The sequence below is a fragment of the Acomys russatus genome, chromosome 3, assembly GCF_903995435.1.
Source record: "Acomys russatus chromosome 3, mAcoRus1.1, whole genome shotgun sequence".
In the NCBI taxonomy this organism is placed as follows: Eukaryota; Metazoa; Chordata; class Mammalia; order Rodentia; family Muridae; genus Acomys; species Acomys russatus.
This window is the reverse complement of record NC_067139.1, coordinates 688,372-714,950: the sequence shown is the minus strand read 5'-3', so window position 1 is coordinate 714,950 and position 26,579 is coordinate 688,372. Positions and strand designations below refer to the sequence as shown.

Genomic DNA, 26,579 nt, shown 5'->3' with positions numbered 1-26,579 from the left:
GAGCAGTGACAGGCACTGCAGTCTAGCTTAGAGCAAGCAGGCCATGGGAGGTCGCATTACGGCTCTGAGAAATCTTTGAAGCCATGCTAGGACAATAGCCTATGGTTAATTATCACAAATGGGTCCAGAAATGTTACAAGTTAGCAAAACAGAACTAAAGCAGAATCAAACATAGGGGTTTGATTACAAAGCTAGAGGAGGGGCTGTGGAGGTGGCTCGGTGTATAAAGTACTTGCCGTGCAAGCATGAGGAGCAGTGTTCGGAACCTCAGTACCGAAATTAAGGAACGTTAAGGGCCAATGGGAAATGTCTGTAGTCTCAGCTCTGGTGAGAGCGAGGGAGGGCGGCAGATAGATTCTAGGGCTGCTGGTCAGTTAGCCAAAAAGGTAAACTCTTGGTTCAGCGAGAGACAATCATTTAAAACATCCTAACAGCGTCAAGGAATGACAGGCAGAGTTGTCACTCGGCCACCCCACCTATATCCAGGAGTGGGAAACCCAGGGTGGCAGCAGCTTCTCTGCCACCACTGCTGCTCTAGACAAAGAAATAGAAGGTGCTCAGCCCAGGAAACAGAGCTCCCATGGTCTTGGGGTGGCCCTACCATCCAGAGTCTGAGGATGTGCCAGTGTAAATACACTTTACCCAAGCCGTTGCCAGGCCATGTTCTCTGGCCAGCATTGGCTGTCATTATTTCAGTTCAGGCTCCAGCAGTCAGTCACCCCACAGAAACCCTTCTACCTGTTGCTGCTCTCTCCCCTATGGCTCTGCAGTTGGGGGAGGGGGTGCTGACAACTCCTGTCTTCCTCAGGCATGAAGCGGGAGCTCAGCATCAAAAACAAAACCTTTGGACTGGTGTGAGGGGAACAGTGGGACCCTGCTCTCTGGTCACCCCGGGACTCTAGTGACATAGCTGTGAGAGGGAACAGCAGAGAGAAGCCCCATGGAGCTCAGAGGAAGGAGTGAACAGTGAGACAGACTTTCTGGGCTGGAGGCAGGGGAGCCCTCAGGTGGCAGCAGAGTGAAGGAAAAGCATGCAGCCCACTCTTCCGGTCTGCCAGTGCCTTGTCCCCACAGGCCTGATGGGACCTTGGTTTCTTGCTCCAGAGGTCACAGAAATTATGGGGTTTCCTGGAAGGCTGTTTCATTCTTTCAAAGTAAGAGAGGCTGAGGATATCACCTCAGCCACTCAGTGGAAGTCATATGGTGTGACTGATCGCCCACAAATCCTAGAGCACGGTGTTTGTGTGGGGGAGGACCTGTGCAGTGCCAGAACCCTGTTCTCCAGCCAGTGATTGCAAGTACTTTGTTGTCAGACACACCTTTAAAGTGTCCCACTACTGACTGATGGGTGTTGTTAATGCCGTGCTAAGGACATCTAAGGAGGAGTCAAGCATTGAACAAAGTGTCAAAGAAGAAAAACAAAATAGCAGAAGGATCCACAGTTGATAGTCACAAAACCCAACATTTTATTGGAATATAACACATACAGAAAAGCACCCAAAAGTGGACAGCTGGGAGAGCTTTCACAAACTAAACATATCAGGGTGACCTGCAGCTAGATCCAGACAGAACATTCCAGAAGCCTTTCATGTTTGTCCCTTTGCTGTTGAGAACAGCTACTGTTCTTCCTTGAATCAGCATGGGTTGGCCAACCTGGCCTGTGTTGTTTGACAATGGGACTGTAGGCCTGGACTTGCCTGCTGTCAGTCCCCCAGGCCAGCAAGATTTGCATCAAGCTGTGGGTGGAGCTGAAGCAGCCCCTTCTGCAGCTGTGCAGGAAGCCAGCACATGAGTGACTCTCATCTGCTTATCCCTTCAACATGGCCATAAAGGGCTGCTTCTAGTCAGGAGTGCTTCTTTGGACACTCTAGTACACTTTCTGATAATACCTGTACACATCTCTGTTGAGTATATACTCAATAGTGGAGTTGTCGACTCACACAATATTTACATCCAAATGAGGATATTTTGTGGAATAACAAGTTTACTGGATAGATTGAAAGACTCCAAGAATTAACAGAAATCTAGAGATAAGTAGAAAGAGGTTGAGGGTGACAAAGCTCAATGGGTCCAAGGAGTAGAGTGGGAGTGTCTTCCCAGGACAGTTGCTAGTGGACACATCACCCACAGGAGAACGTAAGAAAGATGGTTGGAAATGGGAGACGGTAAAGCAGAGACAGTTTGGTAGGAGATTAAAGCACACTGTTTTCTTGACCTGATTTTGCCACTGTAGGTCCTGCCCCACTTCCTTGTCCTCTGTGGACTGTGGTCTACTCTGTCGGGCTAATGATGTCAACATCGGCCAAAGGGTAAAGAGATCTTGTTACAGCCCCACCCCCAAACCACACAGAGTCTTGGCCTCTCATCTCAGTAGTGACACTAGGAGCAGCTTCCACAAAAGCTTCAAGAGAGGGTAGCAAGGCACAAACTCATCTGAAATGATAGCTGCCTCCTTTGAGGCCACCTTACGCTCCTCACTTCAGAACTACGGTGTCTATGTAATCACATGTTCTTCCCAACATTATAGGTTGTCATCCAGCACATATTGGTTTTCAAGGATAATCAGAGCCTTACTTGCTTTCTGCCCTTGCAGGAGAGCATGAAGGATAATTAACATTGTCTGTAATAATTTGCTGGTCTGAGCAGTTTGGCACACAGTGGCTTGCCCAGCAGCACCTGGCAAGCCTCTTTGAGATCCAGAGGAGAGGCAGTTTTCAAATATCTACAAAACAAATGTCCCCACTGAGTCCTCAGCAACTGTGGCTACCTGCTCCTTCATCAGGAGGGAATGGGGGTATTCTAGATAGGCCCCACAGCCTCGTCTTGGAAAATCTCAGGGTTTACTGCTATTTGGTCTTGGGGCACCCATGTATCATCTATCACAAACTGCCAGAATCTAGGCTTGGGACACTTCTCCCAGGCATGGTAGAAGAGAAGTGTACAGCTAGTTGGTTTGCTTCCTTCCTGGTGTGCAGTGTTGTATACGGATCTGTAAACCTCTAACAGGTGGCCACAGTTCAGGGGTCCAGGGAAAGCTTGAGGGATGGACTACCCACGTATGGAAGTCCTGGTCTGCCTACTTTCTGTCTGCAGTCTCCAGCAAACACCATCTCTCTGTGCCTGGGATATTCCCTCTCTAAAACAGACCTGCTACAGTCAGAGTGCTCGTTGTTAGGTTAAACATGTTAACGCCCATAAATTCTCAGATCAGAGAGTGGCATGGGATTCACTCTGATCCACTTTTTCAGGGATGATTCTGCTGAGGGCCCAGTACCATGCTCCTTGCCTTCCTAGACACACCACATAGGAGGGAGCAAGCAAGAAGAATGGCATTTGGACTGAGGCAGTGGCAGTGGCTGTGGCAGCCCAGTGGGGCTGTCTGGTGAGTAGCTACAGTCATGGCTGCCCCAGTGTGTACATCATAAATGCATCTTCAGAAACATCAGCTCTGGGATGGTCAGTGAGAACCAGGCAGAGACATCAGTCATTTACAGGGCCTAGCCACATGCCCCTGAGGACTCCTGTGGTATAGATGCCAGAGGAAAAGAGACCTCAGCCTCACATGTGGCTGGCCACCACGCTCTCACCTGCTGTGGCTGGCCACCAGGTTCTCACCTGCTACTGAATTACTGTGCATGGGAGACACTTGGGCATGGTTTTGATGTCCATGAATAACCAGCGAAAATTTATTAACTGGATATATTTACAGTTAGAGATTAGTGTTTAAAAACTGTAGACCCTTAAATCTACACTTTCATATGGCACATTTGCTATTTGGCTATAAAAATGTCTGTTTCCTTCTCTATGGGTGGAAAATAACAAAAACAAAACTAAAAGCAGAAGAGGAAACAATGTCACGAAGAAAATGTGATAGAACAAGAATAGCCCAGATGGTGATTGGTTGGACAGAAATGGGGTGTATGTGGGAGGCATGCCTCTATACCGGAGCATGCACGGTCTCTACTCAGGATTCTTATGACAGGGAAGTGCCCGGTTCCACACTATGGGGGTTAAAGAATGGTGCAGAAGAACTTCTTCTCCCGAAAGGGGTTTTCTGAGGCAGGCACCGGGATGATGAGAGGGTCCTCCCGCACGTGGGCTTCACAGTAGGCCAGGAGGTCTGAGGCTGCCTGGGAGACCTGCAGGGACACAGCACAGGAGCTTGGTTAAAGGCGTCCACAGAGTGGGTCCAGGGTGAGAGCCCACAAGAGTGGCCATGGCCAAAGCCAGGCTTCATGGAATGCACAATTGAACAGGCCAGGGCTGGGTAGGTTGGGGATGAACCGAGGTGATGGGCTTGGTAGATGCTCCAAGGACCTGCTCCCCTGGAGTGCAAGGTCAGCATCTAGAGAACAGAGAGCATGCCAAGGGCATGGCTCAGTAGTATTAGTGCTCTTGCCTAGCAAGGCTTCAACCCCGGCACCTCCAATAAGTACACAGGGAGATTGGAACAGAGTGACCTCACAGTAACTCTGCAAAGTCATTGCTATAAGACTGACACAGAAGCTATTCCTGGCTGAGCCAGGCTGACTGTATTTATTAGTAGTTTTTTTTTCTACAGTCTACTCTCATGGTCAAACCAGGAAACACAGTCTGACCCCTTCAACAGGCTCCCTATTCAGCTCTGCTTTATAAGCCTTCATCTTACAGAATTTATTATTATATTTAAATAATATCATTATATTACTACATAATATACACTAATTATAATAATAACTAGTATTATACTCTACTATATACTATATAGCAATGTGTGCATATGTGGGGAAGGGAGCAGGTGCATGCCATGGTACAAATGAAGAAGTCTGAGAACAACTTTTTGTGGCGTCAGCTCTGTCCTCCCACCTTCTCATGTACTTCAGGGATCAGACTCAGGCCACCAGGCTCTTGTGGAATGCTGAGTTGTCTCATCATCTCAAGCCCACACCTTTTAATGACAGGGAGGGAGCTGCTCCCTACAGACAGGCTGCTACTGGCCAGGAAGCCCTCTCTTCTGTTTTCCTTCCAGACTTTCCTTAACCAACACACAAAAATTGTGCAACAAAGTCCCCTAGTCTGAGTCCAGAGAAAGAGCTGGGTGTCCACAGAGAGGAAGATGGTGAGTTCTTTTTTGTGGGCCACCACCACAAAGTGTGGTGTAGATTTAGGGCAGGCCTTCCTGCCTGAAATGATCCACTCATGAAAACCCTTCACAGGTGTGCTCAGCTGCCTGGATTTTAGTTGAGTCCAGGTGAGGTCAAGTGGACAACGAAGATTAGCAGTCACAACAGGTGGGGGAGAATTTTCTACAATCCCTGTCCTAGCAGGCCACAAACACCTGCTTTGTGGGTTTTTCCCATTCTCAATTATAGATTCTTGTTTTCGGTTTCCACCCTGGACCTGTCTATGCTGGTGGTAGCTGGACTCCCAGAGATGACGCCAGCAGATACAAGTTGATGGTTTTTTTTTTTTTTTTTTTTTTTTTAGGTAAAATAACTACACATTGAGGGGATGAGTCAAGCTGAATCCCAGCAAATGCTACATTTGTTAAGAGTGTGTAATGAAGACAGGATCCATCTGTACTACCCTTTCTGGAAATAAACTCTTCTTTCATTACCATCAAGAAAAATCGTTAATACAGATGGGAAAATGAAAACTGGACTGTTGGTGATGGCATGGTAGCCAGGTGAAACAGGCATAAATTGACTCCTACAGCAGCTTCCCTGCGGTGAGGGACAGAGGTATAGATGGGTCCTCGAGTAAAAGGGTGGCTCTAATATCACCACCCTCATGGGTGCTGGCTTGGAGCATACTTCCAGGGGTGGCCAGCGGGATTTCTGGGTGCACTCACGGACTTCCCACACTGGTGGCTGTAAGGGAGATAGAGGCAGCTTTCGCATCTTGGTAGAGGCGAGCGTGACTGACGGTCACGAAACGTTTGGCATTTATTTGGAAGGTTAAGAGCAGGCACGTGCAGGCAGGTCCTCTCTTCCTGTGCCCATGGCTAGGCCCCATTGCCCTCACTGTGTGGCTCCTGTTCTATGTGTCCACGAGGGTCATCTCTGTGCCCCACGCTCCCATCCCGCCATGGCTAAACAGATGCTCTGCAGTCTTGGTCTTCCTTTGGGAAATTCCCATCTCTATGTACAGTTAGGTTTTAAAAAGCTGACTATGCTATTAAAGGTAGACCACAGACCAGTTGAGTAAAACAAGCTTAAGGACATATAAAAATACCTGAATGTCACCAATCCAGAAGGTGAAGGTCAGAGAAGGTGAGCTCCTTGATGAAGATCACATGCAAGCAGCGTTAGGACAAAAAGCCTGAGGTAAGGGATGGAGAGCCACCCACCCCAGGAGGAAAGAGCTCAGATAAGCCCCGTTAGTCATCCCGCAATTCCCCAAAATGATACTATTTCATTTTTCTTGACCATGCTCTGCTAATTCTGATTTTTTTTTTTCGGTTTTTTGAGACAGGGTTTCTCTGTGTATCCTTGGCTGTCCTGGAGTCACTTTGTAGACCAGGCTGGCCTCGAACTCACAGCGATCCACCTGCCTCTGCCTCCCGAATGCTGGGATTACAGGCGTGCGCCACCATGCCCAGCTAATTCTGTATTCTTTACAGGACTTACCTTTTTATCTCATCCAGGAAGTGTTTACTGACCATCTTTCTACTTTGCTGAGCTATTTGAGAGGATGACAGGGGAAAACCAAGAGACAACCAAGAGGACTCCGAAATAACAGAGCCACCGCAAACAGCAGCATGCCTTGGAGAGTCACAGATGTGGAGGGTGCGGACTGGCCATAGGTGGCTGCCCTTGTGTGCAGTCCAGGAGTTGGTAGCTGGGTTGTGAGTATTCAGAGCGGCTTTGCTTTCCCTTAAGCAATTTAGTTGTACACATGACCAACAGTGTACACCATGTGCAAATATCCTAGCTTAACTCTGAGAACACCCCCAAGTTCAAATTTATCACAACAAGGCATCAAAAGAGGGAGTTCAGAAAATTCTGGGAATTGGGGGGGGGGCGGTGCCTCTGCAAATTCCAAGCTCCACTCTCACACCAGTGATTGCCACACCTAGCAATTATGCTGGGTGTCTGGCCCGCCCAGTTCTGAGCAAGTGCCATCTAGAAATTGTCTCTGCCACGTCACAAAGGTGAGACTATGCTTGTTGCCACCACACTCTTTTTAAGAGAACAAGCTACAAGATTGCCTCTTTTCAGTTGTATCTAATTCGGCCATAACCACACTCCTGGATGTAATCCCAGCTGCGTACCCAAATGGCCTGACACAATCTGCAAAGAGGCAGACTCAGTACCCAGTGGAGGCAGTTGTGTGACTGCAGGGGCCAGTGTGTAGACTCGGGTTGGTTCCAATTATGCCAGTTTTCCAGATGCACGCAGAATTACCGACACATGATTGTCGCAGTTTGAAAGTCCCTTCAAAACTCATACTGAAAGCCAAGGTCACTCACAAGTGGGTCATGTGACCCCACCCCCAGTAGGTGTTACTGCAGGTCAGGGCTCTGAAAAGAGGAGTTTGGCCTGAGTTTTCTCCTGCCTTGCCTTTAGTGTCTTGCCCTTCACCATGTTACATCACAGCTTGGGGGTCCTGGCAGGTCCAGTACCTGCTCTTATCCTTCAGCTTCAGAAACTCCCTCCCTCCCTCCCTCCCTCCCTCCCTCCCTCCCTCCCTTCCTCCCCTTCTCTCTGCTTCCATTCTAATCTTTCCTTTCTTCCTCCTTCCAATCCTTTCTTCCTTCTCCCCATCTTCTTTTCTATTTTCCAGCCATAGAATTCTGTTACAGTTGCAGAAAATGGACTGAAACCAAAAGGCTGAGGCCAGAGATGGAGATTCAGCAATCCCAGAAGGAAAGAATAGTCCAAACATGGTCCCTTCAAGCATTTTACATTCCCAACATAGGCTCTTTTTTCATTTTTCTGATTATGTTCTGCTAATTCTGGGTTATTTATAGGATTTACTTTTTACTCAAACGATTATATGGTAAAGAATGGCCTACTTATGCCTAGCCACATCTAATGGAGTATAAATCATTTTACATCAAAGTAACCAAGGGGATTTCTATCCCAACCAGACCCCCTCAGTTCACACAATAGTGTCTAAAATTCATTTATTTCAGTATAAGCCTTGCACCTTGAATATCTGCTGGTGTTCACTATACTGTGATCAGAGAAGACAGATGCAGGTAATGACTATTTTGGGGCATGGAATTACATATGAAAGATGTCATCATGTCTGTGACAGCTATAATTTATAATCACAGGAGAGACACACCTTTGGGTGTGTCTGGGGGGGTGTTTTCAGAGAGTTTTAACTGTGGAGGGAAGACCCAGGCTAAAAGTGTGTGGTATCTCCCACGCCCACCCCCCACGAACTTGGGTCCTGGACTGAAGGAAAAGGAGACCAGGAACTGACCACCAGAATTCATCTGGTTGCCTCATGCTGCTGCCATGACATCTCATCATGACGGGCTGTATCTTCAAACCATGCGCTCTTCCGGACATTGTTTCATTTGCTATTTTTGTCATAACAACAAGAGAGGTAATATTGGCCACAGTGTTCCATCCCAGCAGTAATTAACCTAACTGCTGCTGGGGCTGAATGGGTTTTATTTTTTTTCTTAAATCAGATTAGATTGATTTTTGTGGCTTGAGATTTCCTTCCTGCAAGATATGGGTGGCAAACAGTGCCAGATGCCCAAAACATCTGCTGCTTCTCAGACAAAATAGATAATCTCAAAGACAAAATTTTATCACGGTAGAAAACTGACAACTACCTCCTTGCTGATGCTTTCTTACAAAGCATTGAGATGACAGTGAGGAGCTGCCCTGAACATGCCTGCCTCCCACCTCAGCATCCAGCTGTTATGCTTGGTTATAAGGCAGCAGATGCAGAGAGAAATGGGTAGCCTGGGAACAACTGTGGAATTTTCCCACTGCATTTCAGAGTAAAAGAGGTGATTAAAACAGCCCAAGTTAGCACATAATGCTGTTAGTTGCACTATAATTACCAGCTTCAATGGTGGGAGAAAATGTTGCAATTACTATAGTCACATTCCATGACAAGACAGATGACATAATTACTACTCTCGCTGTGGCACCCACTGCACTTATCTTGTGCATCTGAAGTCAAGAGGGCACCTACTTCTCAGCAGTGCTGGTCTATTGAACAATATAGAATCGATGAGCAGTATCTTGGTTGGCTTTGCCAGTTCCTCCTTCCACCCCCAGAAAACAAAGCCATGACAGGGTTAAGAGTGCAGCCAAGCTCTAGTCAGCATGCATCAATGGTATCTCCTTAAGGTCAGGCCTGGTGCTCACCCCAACAGCGGCTACCAGGTGCCTTTAGCCACAGGGGAATCCTCAGGGTGTCACAAGCATATGTTTCCACTCTGAATTTTGAGTGAGTTCCTGTGCACTCTTCTGCCTAAATGTGAACACAGTTGAGCCCAGCACACTAGCTCTCAGCAGATCCCAGAGCAGGGCAGGGAACTCCTCTCTGTTGGAGAATGGCCTGAGTGAGGAGGTGACTTCTGCTGCACAGGAGGTCCTGTCCTGAGGGAGGGAGCACCTCCTGCCCCCTAGAGAACATTTGGGGGAGGTAAAAGCCAGGTGGTGACAGTGTGAATGAATCTTACAGGCATATGTCTCTAAAAGTGGGATAGCCACTGTCTTCACCATAACTGGTTTTCTTTCGTATCAAAATCTGGTTGCACACTGAGGAGCAGAGCTGGGAGGGTCAGGTTAATGCCACTGAGTTTACCTCAGTGAGAACTGTCACTTACAGGGCCAACAGCCCCAGGCTGGTTAGCCTACAACTGCCCCACATGTTCCATGGATCTTGACTTAACCAAGTGGGCAGATGTCCCATCTGATCTACTACCTCTCAGTCTACCATTTCCCAGTTTCCTACAAAAGAAAGCTGTGACTCAAAACTAGGTGGGGGCAGTGATTGCCTGTGATCCCAGCACTCAGGAGGCTGAGGTAGGATGGCTCTGTCTAAAAGGAAACAAGACGAAACAACCAAAAGCACCTCACAACTTTGCAAAAAGAGTATTTATATAGCAGGGTAAGCCATGAAGGCCAAGGATGAATGCAGCAAGGAGCCATCTTGGTCTTGGCACGAGGGATCCTACAATGGTAGGGAGCTTTATCTTTCCTAGGGAGCAGCAGTGAGCCTTGACAGCCTCAGCAGGCACTCACACTCCCTGTCCGCCTGACTGGATGCAGCACATACCATACAGCCAGACTTAGCTTCAGCTGCCACTGGCAGATCCTGTCCTGTGGCAGGACGCACTCCACAGATAGGCTGTCTAGCTTTCAGTTCTGCAAGTGGCAACAGTTCCTGCTTGCACAGTGGTCACTACCCTGATGCTGCCCTCTGGTAGGACAGAGAAGGTCGTGCCTTGCTCTTTGGTTTAGTTCCTGCTTGCACAGTGGTCACCACCTTGATGCTGCCCTCTGGTAGGACAGAGAAGGCCGTGCCTTGCTCTTTGGTTTAGTTAAACATTATTCTCCTCTTACCTGTGCCTTACCAAATACCAGTTGTGGCTTCTTCTGGTTTGAATCCATAAAGTTTGGAGGGGGGAACAGAAGACACATTTTTCTCTTTCTAAAGATCCCCACCTGGTGGCATTTCACACAGCTCAAGAGTAAGAGGTGCTGAAGTCTCATTTGTTACAAGAACCATCACTGAAAAACTCTGGTGCAAAAACAAGTGTGGAGAAGTCACATGCTTGGTCTCATGGGGCTTGCACAGAAATGTCTCCACCAGGAAGTTCATCCACACTGTGGAAACCAGTAGATACAATCCTATTGCAACTGATGCTCAAATCTTGACTATATTGTAAAATTTTATATAGACTCTTTGCATAAAAAATATGGTCATGTTTTCTGTTAGGCTGCCAGGCCTGTGGTAATACAGAAGACAGTGCAGATCCAATGGATACTGCATGTGCAAATGGCTGCTCACAGCCAGCTGTCAGGTCGGACAACATCTGCTGAAGGCTCAGTTGGCTATGAGACAGGAAAAGATGCCATCCATTTATTGAACTGCTTGGTCACTTCTGTCCTGGTGCCAAAGAATTTCATGTCTAGAAGTAACCCAGCCCTCAGGAACATGATGTCACCTCTGAAAATGAGGCAATTCTGGGAAAGAATCCCACCACTGATAGTAACGACCACATGTTCTGAAGAGAATAAACTATTGCGATAGTGAGATAACTGATTGGGCTGAGCGATGCCAGTAAGCACTGAGGAGGCACAGCTCTGGCCATGTCTGTGAGTGTAGTATCGAACCGTTTAATCCACTAAAGAATCAGAATTCAAACAGCCTACCGGGAGATAGCAGAGCCTGGTTTAGGAAGTGGGTGGCTTTGCGGGGTAGCGTTGAAGGACTGAAGTGTGCGTACAAGGATACATTCTGACTCTGGTCTCTTTTAGTGAAAGAAAATAAAACCAGGGCCCTTTGCCCCACTTGTTGACTTTGCAGGACATCTTCTATTTTGAGGAATTTACTCTTGTTTAGGCAGCCATTACTTCTCTTTATTGAGTCAGAGACTTTTTTTACTATGGGACTTTAAAAGATATAGTCAGAACTCACACTGCACTTAAAAGCTGTGGATTGTGTGGTACCACATGACAGGACTTTTTCAAATTCATATGCTACCAACATGGACTCCTGTCTTCCAAGTGCCTTTATGGTTTTATTTGTCAAATTTAAATCTTTGCTTTTTAAGATGGCGGTCTCGGCATGCAGTCAAGGTGGAACTGGGTTTGTGGTGGCCTCCTGTTTCAGCCCCCTGATTTCTGGGATTAGTGTGTGATACTACCACACTCAGATTAAATGTTTGATCTGAGGCTAGAGAGGTGGTTCAGCGGTTAAGAGCACTTTCTGCTTTTAGGTAGGACCTGGTTTGCTGCCCAGGACCCATGTCAGTAGTTCACAACAGCCTGTAACTCCAGCTCGAGGGCCCAGTGTCCTCCTCTGGGTTTTGTGGCTACTGTACACATGTGATTCACACACATACACTCAGGCAAACAAACATACATTTAAATAAATGACTCTTTAAACCTTTTTTTTGTTTTGAGACAGGGCCTTGCTATGTATGCCTGGCTGCCCTGGAACTTGCTATGTAGACCAGGCTGGGCTCAGACAATTTTAAATCTCTGATCCAAGATATAGACCAAATCACATTTTCCCCAACTCAAATGCAGAAGCTATGAACTGAGGGTGGAGACAGAACACTGGGGAGGCGACTGAGGCTGAATGTGTTCAAAAGGAAGGGGATCTCACCTGCAGGGCTGGTGCCTGCATAGCTGAAGAAACAACAGAGGGATTTCTCTGTCTCACTTGGGAAGTATAAGAGAAAAGACACATGAAAGCATGGGGAAGTGCCCATCTACCACCCAGGAAGAAGATCCGTCAGCACATGGATACACACACACCACACACCTTACTGGAAACTAAATATTGCACTTATAGGTAAACCACATATACAACCAAAAAAAAAAAAAAAAAAAAAAAAAAAAAAGAAAAGAAAGAAAGAAAGGTAGAAAGGTAAGATGCTGGATAGCTGGCTCAGTGGCTAAGAGTGCTTGCTTTGAAGTCTTGAGGACAGGAGTTGAAAAACAGGAACTGCAGCACCCACACAATAGCCCAGGCATCCTTGCAAACTGCAATAACCCATCACTGAGCAGGGTAGAGACAGGAGGATTGCTGGGACTTGCTGGCTTCCAGCCTAGCCAAAAAAACCCAAGCCCAGGTTTAAGGGGAGGCCCCGAATACAAGGACAAAGGTGGAGAGAAACAAAGGATATTGTGCCATGTTCTGTGGCCTCTATGCTGTAGAGGCATGTATATCCACGGTATCTGCCATTTGTACACACACACACACACACACACACACACACACACACACACACACACGTGTGCAAAATACTTCTTTAAAAGAATGTGCTGTTCAAGCCACCTGTTCTGTAGTCTGATAGCCTGAGCAGAGGGCTTCAGTTCCTCGGCCACTTACTTGGGTACATTAGTGAATAGACAATTTTGTTGACTTCCCTGAGTTCCAGCAACATTTATCAACAATTTCTAACAAGTCTGTTAAGCACTTATCCCCACTAACCTAAGATGCCATCTGGACTATGGAATTCTGGGATTGTGCCAGGTCTGACTTTGAGACTTCTTATTCTGTTCCACTGATCTGTCTGTTACTGAACAAAATCAGAAGCTGGTATGCATTCTGACGTTTATACGCTTCCAGAGGTGGGAAACAGCTGCATATTTTCCTTCTCAAATACATTACTTCAAAAATATTTTCCTAGGCATTTTCACATTTTCAATCTAATTGAACTTTAGGATAATTTTAACTTTTAATCCAAAATAGAGTGTGTACTATACTGAATTTTTTTCTGAATCTATATATTAACTTAGAATATGTTTCAATGTCAACTGCCTAGTCTATAACAAGGTATTCTGTCATTCAAGTTAAAATCTTCTTTTATACCCTTTTTTAAAAATATAATAAAATAGGTCTTATCCATATAGAGGCATCCTTAAAGTCACGTTCACTCATTTAGTTACCTGCATTGTGACAGAGTGCCTGATGAACAATCAAAAGAAGAAAGACCTATTTTGACTCCCAGCCAGAGGGCTTGGCCCATGGCCACATGGCTCTATGTGCTCGGGCAGAACGTGATGATGCAGAAACCAGGTGTGATGGACAGGTGTGATGGACAGGTGGGATGGACAGGTGTGATGGACAGGTGTGATGGACAGGTGGGATGGACAGGTGTGATGGACAGGTGTGATGGACAGGTGGGATGGACAGGTGGGATGGACAGGTCTCTTCCCCTTGTGGTAGAAAAGAACCAGAGTCCTTGGGCACATCTCCAGTGACCCACTTCCTCCCGTGAGGACCTGTCTCTCCAGTTTGCTACATCCTTCCAAAACAGGACCATCATGTGATGACCAAGCCCTGCACAATCAAGCTGGAATGCTAGTGTTCAGAAGGCCGTTTAAAAAGCTTCCTGCACACATTCCCACACCGGCTGTTAAAGGCACAGTGTTTGTGGCTACCGCTTTACAGGGTAAATGCCAGTGCAGAGGCATGGTGAGGTCTTTCAGGATACAGGATCTTATTTATCCTTTTTCGTGAAGCAAAACATGAGGAAATGTCAGGCGGGGTGGGCAAGTTGAGTCCAGTCCCTGTGGATCAACTAAACAGAAAGAAGGAGTGTAGCTAATTATAACTCCCATAAATATTTGCTCAGATTTTAGTTGTACAGTTTTTTTTTTGTTTATTTGTTTGCATTTTTGGGACAGGGTCTCTTTGTGTAGCCTTGTAGACCAGGCTGGCCTGGAACTCACAGCAATCTGCCTGCCTCTGCCTCCCGAGTGCTGGGATTACAGGCGTGTGCCACCACGCCTGGCTATTTGTACAGTTTTTATATCATTAGATCATATGGCTGAAGTACATTTAGAAAATGTAAGTTGCTGTGTCATTTTGCAGTAACAAGGAACAGCAGTTTGTTACTTGCCATTCTTGCCAGTGTTTGATACTGTCAGCCCTGTTTCCTAACTTAGTCATTATAATGATGTGTACAATTTAATTTTAATGTGCAATTCTCAAAAAAACCATATCACATGGGACAGGTTTCCATATGCTTGCTTACCACTTGTATGAGCGCACGTGTATGTGGGAATGCTCACACATGTGTGTGTTTGCAGCAGCCAGGAGACAAACTCGGGTATTGTTCCTTGGTCTTTATCTACTTCTTTCTTTTGAATTAGCCTGGAGCTTGTCAAATACCATAGTCCATCTTACCAGTGAGCTCCAAGGCCCTCTGTCTTGTCCCTTCCATACTGGGATTACAAGTGCACAAAACTTTTTTTTTTTTTAAACAAAAAAAATTGGTTCTTGGGATTGAACCCGGGTCCTGTGCTCACAAAGCAAGAAATTCCTGAGATATCTCCTCCTTCCATTATTTAGCATTTTATCATTTATCCATTCAGATGCCTTGCCATTTTTTGTTATTGTCTGCTTTTTCTGAGACAGTCTCGTGTAGCCCAGGCTAGCCCTGAGCTCATTATCTATCGGATGGTGATCTGGTCCTTCTGCTTCCATTTCCCAAGGTTGTAGCGCTATAGGTGTATGTCACTCTGACCGAATTTTTCTCATTTAAAAATGTATTTTTAGCCAGAAGTGGTGGCACACACCTGTAATCCCAGCATTTGGGGAGGCAGAGGCAGGCAGATCATTGTGAGTCAGAGGACAGCCTGGTCTATAAACTGAGTCCAGGCCAGCCAAGGCTACATAGAGAAACCCTGTCTCAAAATAAACAAATAAATAAATAAAGTGTGCTTGTTTTCTAAAGATTAGGTTTTAAGAGCTCTTTGTCTGGGATGCAAGGTCAGCCAGGTTTTCTTGTAGGCCATGTCCTAGGCTTATAGCCATGACTTCACACTTCTGCCTACGACTCATCTTGAGTTAACATCTGTGTCTAGATCATTTTTGTTTTTGTTTTGTGTGTAGATGTCACCTATTCCTATACTACTTGTTGAAAAGACCATCTGTGCTCTTTGTAAAATTATTTGTTAACTGTATTTATTTATTTAAGGTTTTTCTAGACAGGGCTTCTCTGTGTCACAGCTCCTGCCTCTAAGATTAGAGAGTTCTCTTCTTTTTTTTTTTTTTGCCTAAAAGTGCTTTAACTGTCTTTTGGGTTTTGTTTGTTCATTTTTAAGGTCTTAACAGAGCCCACACTGACCTTGAGGCCTTGGAACTCTTGACCCTCCTGCCACTACTTCCTGAGTGCTGAGGTTATGGGCCAGCAACCTGTACAAGTAAAACGCTGCGGGTTTGCTTTTACTCTGGTGGGTGGCGTTAGGAAAGGGCTCCTGCTTCTGAGAGAGCAGGGAACCTCCCCGGTGCTTGTGTCTCAGCGTCTGTCATTTCTACTAACTACCAGCTGCATGTGGCGAGGTGATGAAATGGGCAGGCCCTTCCTCTATTTAATGGAAACCCTTCATACTTTGCCCTTAGGAGTCTCTCCTGTTCCAAGTTCTCTCTACCAGGAACATCTCTGTGCAAATAGTGGGATGTGGTCACTCTTGAACTGATGCTCTCCGACCTGCTTTGATCTGTTGCTTTAGTGCTGCTCTTTCATCCTATTCTCTCTGTCATTAATTTGCTTTCTACAGCGTATTATAGTCTAATGGCTTCTAATGGCTCCTCCATCCTTCTCTCTCCTCAATCTTTCCTTAGATTTATTTACTTATTTATAAAGCAGTTCTTGCCTCGGGTTTATTTGTAAGAACAGCATAGGACACTGATCATCTGTAAACAGTGTGTAGGTGAGTGTGTCACAGCAGTCCATCTGTCGTCACATTGGCAGAAGCCTTCTCTACGGGGCCTTCACAGGGGCCTGGGCACCTTTGGGAGCCGAGCTGGGGCTGAAGCCTGGGCCTTAGCTGGAGCTGCGGCCTCTGCCTTGGTTTGAACCTTGGGGCTTTGGTTGGCAGAGCCTATGACCCTTTGCCGTGTAGCTTCAGATCCTCTTCCCAAGCTTGGGGTGAGCGATGGAAGCAAGCCGGCTGAGTGTGCCGCTGGGACCCTTTGCATCTTGGGCTTAGCGGCACCAGGCTTCACAGGGGCCTTAGTGGCCTCTGCAGGGCACTCACTGCCTGTGCGCTGTTTGCCTGAGTCTCCTTCAGGCCTTTCTTGTGCTTCTTGGCAAAGCGCATGTTCCTCAGGACTCGTATCTTTGTGACTGGGTTTCTTGGTGCCATTTCTGTGCCATTTGCGGGACTGGTTGTGTGTGGTGCGGTTCTTGGACATGGTAACCTGTGTGGGAGGCTCCTGCAGCGCCTGGGACTGAAAGACTTGGGTTTTGTTTTTATTCATTGGACTGAACTCAGAGCTGCAAACTTGGAGGTATACGGCTGCTGTGCTATCTCTCTTCTTCCTTTCCTTTTCTTTCTCTGTTTCTTTGTTTCTTTTCTTTCTTTGGTTTCTTTCGGCAGCCCTAGCTGTCCCGGACTCTCTTTGTAGCCCAGGCTGGCCTGGAACTCACAGAGATCTGCCTGCCTCTGCCTCCTAAATGCTGGGATTAAAGGTGTGTGCCACCACACCTGCTTTCTTTCTTTTTACTTTTACTTTTTCTTTTTATTTATTTATTTATTTTGAGACAGGGACACATATAGCTGAGGCTGTTCTTACACTTCTTTGTAACCCAAATTGGCTTTGAACTTGCATTCTTGTTATCTCAGCCCCTGGGTAGCTGGGGTTACAGGTCTGTGGCTCCAGGCCCAACTTTGGCTTTCCTGCCACCCTTTCAGCTCATGTATTTTTTTTCACTTGAGCTCCTTCTCAAGATTTGCTTGCTTTAGTCTTCTTGAGAGTCTGAGGCACTTAAAGTCTCCTTTGGCTTTCTAGAAAAAGTCTCAAATGAGTGTTCTGGTAGCCTTCTCTGTGCTACAGTCTGGTCCCTCGATGTCCTGGCAAAATATTTGCACACATCCATTTTTTTTTTCTTGTACTCTTTAAAGGAGAAGTTCAACTTAAATCTGCTGTGTGCTTGGGGACAGTTTAGGTAGAGTCTCCTTAGCCTGTGGCCCTGTCTCCTGAAGCAATGCAGATCCATCTGTGTGCAGCTGGGCCGGTGGACTGCTCCCTCATTTTTAGCCTTTGCAGGAGGTGCTGGCAACCCATAGTTAGATACATTGCTTAATACATATTCTCTGAAGGCACATTAATACCATCTTCAAACAGATGATCCCTTTTGTGGAGGTTTTTGGTTTTTGGCCATGCCCCATTTTGGAGTAAACACATGCCTCTGAGGTGGGCCTGCAGTGAGAGCCAGCAGCAGAGATAATTCTCAATATTATATGCCTAACAGCAAATCACTATGCCATATTTATCTTGGAACTCAACTTGCTGTGCTCCTCAAGCCACTGGGAGAGCCAGAGGGGAGGCACAGACCTGACCGGCAGAATCAGCAGCAGGCTGCCACACAGCCTCTCAGATGACCTCTGTAGCAGTGGGTAGGGGGCAGGTAGCAGAGATGTGTGCCTGGACTGGGACCATTTTTCATAAAGAAATCTGGTATTGGTTCACACACTCCGTGTGTGTGTGTGTGTGTGTGTGTGTGTGTGTGTGTGTGTGTGTGTGTCTGTGTCTATGTGTGTGTGTCTCTGTGTGTGTCTGTGTGTTTGTTTCTGTGTGTGTATATGTATGTGTATGTATATGCATGTGTGTGTGTCTGTATGCATCTGTATACTGAATATACAGAATGAAACATTCAGCCACTGAAGATGCTGATGCATGGTGCAGCATGGGTGAACTCCAAGGATGCTGGGCTAGATAAGTGACAGGCATTACATGTTTCCACTTAGATGAGGTCACAGTGACAGCAGGACAGTAGTTCTAGGGCTGGGGCAGGGGGAGAATGAGGATAAATTTCTGGTTGGGAAGATGAATTTCTTGGAAATCAAGGGTGGTGGTAGCTGCAAACATCACTGGGCCTGAAAATTGCAACTCATTTAAAATGGTTTAACAGGAAACTGTGTGTTCTATGTATTTTATCACAACATGCCTACGCAAGGTTATATGTATCTGTCCCCCTACCGTTTGGGAGATGGAGGCAGGAAGGTTAGGTGGTTACAATTAACCTTGTTTACATACCAGGTTTGAGGCCAGTTTCCAAAACAACAACAAGTTCAAGGATAAAAATCAAGAACCAAGCAGATGTGTCACTGTAGGACTGGTGGTAAATACGTGGTCACCTTCTCAGACAGCTGGGGCCTCTCTCCTCCCTGAGAACTCTGCACTTTGCTTCTGACCCCCACAGGCCAGTTTCTGGCCCACTCCACAATGCGCTGGCATCAGTGGAGCCAGAATTAGCTTCTTCCCCCACAGGGGGCCCTGCTGCTATGCTGCCTCTCCAACGCCTCTAGCATGATTTATGATTCTCGTCCCATTAGAACTGTACGTGTGCCCAAAAGACTCCATGGGGACACAGTCTCTGGGACTCTATGGCTGGAGATGATCTGTCTTCCCCTGACCTGGCCCTCTGGCTCAGTGCATGGCTGGCCCGCGCTTCTCTCAGCCTAGTGTTCCGTGCTCCCTTTCCACACTCCATTTGCTGTCTTGGTGTGTTTACCTCTTCTCACTACCTCAGCGCTCTGCCCAACTCACAGCTGCAGCTGCCTCCCCAACAACCAGATCTACAGCCACGGGCCATTCACCTCAAATACCTGCCATCCATCCATCGCTGCTCTGTGATCTGTGCTTATGCACACAGTGCCCTCTCCCCAGCAGCTCATCAGGTGGCTTGTTCAAATCCAGTTGCTGGCCTGAGGCCAGCCCACAGCTCTGCTCACTATGGTGGAGACATCTGCTCACACTAAAGCCCTGGCCCCTGCTGTGCAGAACCTTGCTCAGCGATGTTCTCACCATGGCCTCTGCGGGCAGAAATTTCCTGTCTTTGCACAGCTGGCCATGGCCTGTCTGCCGCACACCTCTGAAGTCTCATTCAGTCTCCGGGACACCTGCTTCCTGCTTCCTATGGTTCTCTGGGTGCTGACTTCACTCCTTTCTCTGGCCTGCATGCCAAGGACTGATATCTGATTGGTTGTCTGTGGTTGGCAGCCTCTGCTACTATAGCACATACCTGAGTCAAACAACTCAGTTTGAGGGGACAGCACATCAGGGTGGCAGCCCCTGGCACAGCAAAGCCATTCACCTTGTGGCCATGTTGCAGAGAAGAGAGGAAGCTGGGCATGGTGGTGTATGGTCATAGAGCTGGCACTTGGTCAGGGTGAGGCAGGGAGCTCACTGTGAGTTCAAGGTCAACCTGGGCTATACAGTGAATTAGATTTACAGTGTGAATTTAAAGCCAGTGTAGGCTACAGAGTGAGGGCATGTCTGAAAAAACTAGAACAAACCAGCCACAAAAAGAAAAGACCAGTAGGCTGTCAAGGCGGATCAGCAGGTAATGATGTTTGAGGTGTGAGCCTGGCCCTGGGCTAGAGCCTTAGAGTCCATGGAAGAGGTAGGAGAGAGCTGACTACACAAAGTTGTTTTCTGACTTATGTGCACATGCATGCACACGTGCACACACAAAAACAACAACAGCTACAATAATTAAAATTCTAATAAAGAATAGACCAGAATTGGCACAGGAGACAACTTCCTGAACAGAACACCAACGGCCCAGGCCTTAATGTCAACCATTAATAAATGGGACCTCATGAGGCTGAGAAGCTTCTGTAAGGCAGGAGACACTGTCAAGAGAACAAAGCGACAGCCTACAGACTGGGAAAAGATCTTCACCAACCCTACATCTGACAAAGGTCTAATATCCAAAATATATAAAGAACTCAAGAAACTAAACACCACCAAACCAAATAACCCAATTGAGAAATGGGGCTTGGAACTAAACAGAGAATTCTCAACAGAGGAATATCAAATGGCTGAGAAACACTTAAAGAAATGCTCAACATCCTTAGTCATCAGGGAAATGCAAATCAAAACAACTCTGAGATTCCATCTTACACCCATCAGAATGGCTAAGGTCAAAAATTCAAGTGACACCACAAGCTGCCAAGGATGTGGGGAGAGAGGAACACGTCTTCATTGCTGGTGGAAATGCAAAGTAGTACAGCCACTTTGGAAATCTATCTGGTGCTATCTCAGAAAACTGGGAATAGGGCTTCCTCAAGACCCAGCTATTCCACTCCTTGGAATATACCCCAGAAGATGCTCCAGCACACAACAAGAAAATTTGCTCTACCATGTTCATAGCAGCCTTATTCATAATAGCCAGAACATGGAAACAGCCTAAGTGTCCCTCAGTAGAAGAATGGATAGAGAAACTGTGGTACATATACACTATGGAATACTACTCAGCTATTAAAAACAAGGAATTCCCGAAATTTGTGGACAAATGGATTGAGCTAGAAATGATCATAATGAGTGAGTTAACCCAGAAGCAGAAAGACTCAAATGGTATATACTCACTTATATCTGCATCCTAGCCCAAGGGGCATGTCCCACGAAAGCCTTCACTTACCAGGAAACTGGGACAGAGGGGAGGACTTCCTATTGGGACTCTAAATGAGAGAAGCATGGGAGAATAGCAAAGTAGAAGGATCCAGAGGGTCCTAGAAACCTACATGTAGAACATTATGATAGGCAGATTTGGGCCCAGGGGTCCTGCTCAAACTAAGGCACCAGCCAAGGACAATACAGGCAGTAAACTTTAAGCCCCTACCCAGATCTAGCCAATAGTCAGAACATTCTCCACAGTTGAGTGGAGAGTGGGATATGACTTTCTCACGTACTCTGGTGCCTCACATTTGACCATGTCCCCTGGAGGGGGAGACCTGGTGGCACTCAGAGGAAGGACAGCAGGTTGCCAAGAAGAGACTTGATACCCTATGAGCATATACAGGGGGAGGTAATCCCCCTCAGGAACAGTCATAGGGGAGGGGAATAATGGGAAAATGGGGGGGGGGGAAGAATGGGAGGATACAAGGAATGGGATAAACATTGAGATGTAACAAGAATAAATTAAAAAAAAAAAAAAAAGAATAGACCAGAGTCCCACATCCCCAGTGACCTAACATGTCCAAGAAGGCCTTGCCTCTTACTCCTAACCCTTCCAGGAGCACTATACCGAGGTCCAAGCCTCTAACACTGGGCCTTTGGGGGCCATGAGATCCAGATGACAGCACAGCCAGTGCCAGCACATACAAGACGCTGGTGCTCGCATGACAGATCTGTTTATACCAACATGCACAGCGTCACACTCCTTCCTTGTCCCATAGGCTTGTATATCAAGTTCTGTGTACATTTCCTGTTCCCCAGGACTCACTATGCCATGAGCTCCAGGGAAAAGAGTCACTCTGCTTGAAAAGGGGAGAGCAGGGCTGCTGAGCCACACTCTAGTGCAGTAGCTCCCCACTGTCCTACAGCTGCCACCCTCTAACCAGTTCTTCATGTTGTAATGACCTCCCCCTGCCAGCTATTTCAAAGCTGTAAGGTTGGTACCATTATGACTTATAACATAAATATTTTTGGAGATTGAAGGTTGCTCAGGGGTCACAACCCACAGGTTGAGAACCACTGCTCTAATGGGAGGGGAAGCCTTTAAGGGTTTAGGGATTTGTACCCCAATGTCACAATGGCTAATGTCCTTCTGACTTGCCTGGGTTTGGGAATCACCTAGGAGACACACCTCTGGGTTTCCAGGGAGGTTTAACTGAGGAGACTCCATACTAGCCCACAGACTGCAGTCCTGGGCTAAATAAAAAGGAGGAAATAGGCCGAGCACAGCACTCAGCCATTTGCTCCCTGACCGGATGCCATGTGACCCAACGCCTCATGCCCTGGCCAGCTGGAAGCCACTCTCACACCACATCTTCCCACTGAGGTGGACTGTACCCTCAAACCACGTGCCAGAACAAGCCCTTCCTCCCTTGAGCGGCTTTCCTCAGGCGTGCTGTCATGGCAAGGGGGTGGAGGGGGACAGTAACTCATGTACCACATGCTTGAGCAACACCACAGGCGTGGTGGGTGCCCTGGTATCATCCCTGGAGGGGAGGGCTGTCCTTCTAACCTTATCACAACCAGAAGCCGGCTGCAGTTCAGAGCTACACACACCAACCCTCCGACTTGTCTCTATGTGCCTCAGTCTACACGGCATCTGTGGAAACTACAGCTTCACCTCCCTGCTGTAATGCCAGTGGGAAGGGGCCGGACACCCCTGGTGAAAGGTGGAAGGCCTTTCCCTTTACCTCCTCACAGGGAGTATTTAATACACACAGGCTTGATTCAGTGTGTCAGCCCCCGCTGTGCCTGTCCAGAAACGTGTTGCCATCTAACCTCTATCACTGCACTAGGGAGTACAATGTGACTGATCTCATGAGCCGACTCTTCTCTTCCACTCTTCTTATTGTGTGACAACAGTTAAACACAGCTGGTGAAAAGGACAGTCTATTTTTGGTGCCTTTGTACGGAATCCACATACACTGGCTACTGCATCATGGGGGCCCCGTGGGCAGGTTCAGAGCTCCAGAACAGGCACACAAAGCCCACTGAGGCTGTTCCTCTGTTGGGGAACAGAGCCTCACCAGGCCACTCTAGAACTGGGGGAAGGATGCTGAGCGAGTTTACCTTCACCCTGTCCATGCAGGCTTCCATCTTCAGCTGTTCCACGGCTTTCCTGGCCTGAGAGATGCTGGTAGTGCTGTTATTAGACATGCCTTCTTTCATTCTGTGCTCCCTGCAAGTAACAACAGCGAAAGGGTAGGGGTGCTGCTGTGCCAGGGGAAGGTGGGCCCCTTCCCGCTCCTCCTACCTACACCACCTGCAGCTTCTTCATCCCAGCCAGATTTTTCTTTTAGAAAGAGGAAGAAGCCTGACACGGTAGCACACACTTCTAACTCGCAGCACTCAAGCAGGCAGAGGCAGGTGGATTGCTGTGAGTTCGAGGCCAGCCTGGTCTACAAAGCAAGTCCAGGACGGCAAAGGCTATAACAGAAAAATCTTGTCTTGAAACAAACAAACAAACAAACAAACAAACACAAAGAAAGGAAGGAAGGAAGAAAAAGAGGAAGAAATTCTCCCTGTTCCAACACACATCTACACCACATGGCTAATGCTTGAGGGAGACTAGTGATCACAGTGTAGGGCTGAAGTCAGGCAAACACAAATGTAACAGACAGTAGTCCCTAGGTGCGGAGTGAGCAGAGGCCAAGGTTGGGATCACTGAGTGCCCACTACCCTTGGGGAAAGAGAATGGCAGCACCAAGGGTCTGCAGCACCATGCAATGTCATTTGCTCATGGATTTTTTTTTTCAGACAAGGCTTTCTGGGTATTAATTAGGTCAGCTGTGCAAATCAGAGTTCGGCAGGTGTGGGTTCATATCTTACTTGGAAACCTTTGCCCAGAAAAAAGAGGAGAGCCACAAGTAACTGGCAGTTTGAATTCCAGGGACCTCCCAGCCAGCCCCAGCCTTGGTCCCCCCTCCTTCTCCTGAACCAATGCATCCTGGGGTGGGGATCCCTACTTTGCCCAGCCCGAGAGAGGGGCAGAGAGGAGCTGTGACAGTGGTGAGTAAGCTGCTTAGGATGGCTGGAAGTATGGGAGGAAACAGCTTTTGCCAACTGGAGCTAGACACAGAAGAGCATTTAAAGGCAGACCAAGAGGGAAGCGTCAGTTTGTCCCCTCCCCGATCTGGTCAGGTGTCTTTTAGGCTCCACTTGCCTGACCCCTCTGCTTTTCTAAGCCTACTGGTGGCCTGTACAATACTGGTATGAATATCTAAGAAGAAATGGACTAGAGGCAAACAGAGGTGGGACACGAATATTTCCTGGAGAGATAGTGTTTCCCCCAACACAGGACAAAGTAAAACTCCCATTAGTTTAGCCTGGGAAACCGATTAGTGTATGGGGCTTGCTTACTAGATCCCTGTGACCTCAGAGCAGCTGTGTCACCGAACAATCCCATCCCAACATGGATGACGACTTCTCCACAGATGTAGATAGGGTTCCTCCTCAGTTAACTTCCCACCCCGTCTACTCTAGCACCTCAGAGTCCAGATAGCTGGGGCGGAATTACATTCAGCATCTGAAGGGAGTGGCTGAAGCTCGGGAGTGGTCTGATGACCCTCCCCTTCCTCCCCTTGTTCCCCCTCTTCCCTCTCCTCCTATGAGGACTTTACAGTCTTCTGAGTAGTTACAGCTGCTCTGATGAAGAAGGTAATGGCGGCAATGCTGAGAGAACAGCAATTCCACAACAGGGGCAGTGACAAAGCCAGACATCCATGCTGGCTCCAGGGGATACTGAGTGGGCGCTTGACCTCCAGGAAGGTGAGGCAAAAGGAAAAATGAGCCAACTGTTCAGTGCCACCCTCAGGCCTCCAGCTCAGTCTCCTTGCACACACAAGCACACTTATACTGACAGGTCATCTAGGGACCTCTGGCCGGCTACATCAGTGGCTCACAACTCAGCGAGTGGCAACTTAAGGTGGGTACCAGGATGAGGCAGTTTCATCCCCAGGGCTGTTGATATGGCCTGTCTCAGGACAGGGCGAGGATTTTCAGAATGGTAGGTGTCATCACACCTTCCATTTGCCTTGGTGAATAGTGTTCCCAGGTCTGCTATGGGGAGAGGGAGTGTAAGGCTGCGTGATGGCACGAGGAATGTCTGCTGCCATGGGGACCCTGCTCCCCCGAGTCTCACCTTACTGCTCTGCAGAGAACCGTTCTTACCTGCTCGAGAGGTGATCCAGGCCCGGGTCCAGGCACGGGACACTGGGAGTGGTAGCAGCTGGCTGTCTGAAGAGGCTGATTCAGGGCCCTACAGTGGAGCGCTCCTGAAACATAAACATCTATATGTTACCCTCAGGGTCTTTCCCAGGCTCCCCCAGTTGTCTGTAAGTCCAGGGATGCTCAGACCAGCCTTGGGGGAAGAAAATGAGCTGAAGGGTGAAGAGAAACTTCAAGCTGACGTAAAGCAGACTGGACACAACCTCAAGGCAAGGCCACCCTGAGCCTTTCAGGACAACTTTGCTTTGAGCACAGCCCATGTGCCCAGTTCCCTGCCTTTTCCTCATGTCATGATAGAGTGCCAAGAGCAAAGAGCTTGCAGGAATTTTAAAAATCATAATAACTGACAGCTACCAACTATACAGATGAATCTGTTTCACTGGCGTATCTCCATCCATGACATGTTTTTTTTCCTTACCATAAAAATATATGTGAGATTCAGAGGTTAACAGCCCTGGCTGCTCTTGCAGAGGACCCTGAGTTCCCAGCACCCACATTGCTGCTCATAACAGTCTGTAAGTACACTTCTAGAGGACCTGATGTCCTTTTCTGGCCTTTGCAGGCACCAAGCATGCACATGGTGCACATAAATATGTTCAGGCACACACATGCACAAAGTAAAACTAAATCTTTTGTTAAAAGTGTGAGTTATTCATGCTTGGCTGTAATCTCAGAACTTGAAAGACTGAGGCAGAGGAATTACCTGTTACAGGCTATCTTTTTTTTTTTAATTGATAACTTTTAAAAATTAATTAAACATTTTTTGTTTTTTTACATATACAAAAATATGGAACACTTCATGAATTTGTATGTCATCCTTGCGCAGGGGCCTTGCTAATCTTCTCTGTATTGTTCCAATTTTAGTATATGTGCTGTTGAAATGAGCACTACAGGCTATCTTAAGAGAGAGAGACTGTATGGAAAAAAAAAAAAGACCAAAGGAAAAATGGGAAAGTGTGTGTGTATATATGTAAACATGTACACAGGGGATACCTAAAATCATAGACCACAATGAACCCTACACATGCTTTGGGTTTTGCTATTCATATATACCAATGAAAAAAGTCAGCTTTTCTTGAACACAAACAGTGTGACACGGTGACAGTTTTGTACAGAGCTGGCTGTTAAGTGAGCCTGACATGAAGGTACTTCCCAGAAGACACTGAGACGCTGCAGAGGTAGAGAAGTGTTGTTGTTCTGTGGCCATCACTGTCACAGACCACTGGCCTCCCCAGGTATTTTAATGA

The 26,579-nt window shown here is 47.2% G+C and overlaps 1 protein-coding gene and 1 non-coding gene across 2 annotated transcripts; both read right to left on the bottom strand.

Moving 5' to 3' along the window:
• Positions 1-3,949: 3,949 nt before the first annotated feature.
• Gng4 (G protein subunit gamma 4) lies at positions 3,950-23,307 on the bottom strand. The gene is made up of 2 exons (XM_051143237.1): positions 23,176-23,307; positions 3,950-4,139 (listed from the first exon to the last, which is right to left on the bottom strand). The coding sequence occupies exons 1-2, from the start codon at positions 23,272-23,274 to the stop codon at positions 4,011-4,013; spliced, it is 228 nt and encodes a 75-aa protein (XP_050999194.1). The 5' UTR covers positions 23,275-23,307; the 3' UTR covers positions 3,950-4,010.
• Positions 23,308-26,113: 2,806 nt separating this feature from the next.
• Positions 26,114-26,220, bottom strand: LOC127187317 (U6 spliceosomal RNA). The gene has a single exon (XR_007830465.1). It is a non-coding gene; the product is annotated as a U6 spliceosomal RNA (small nuclear RNA).
• Between the last annotated feature and the right edge of the window lie 359 nt (positions 26,221-26,579).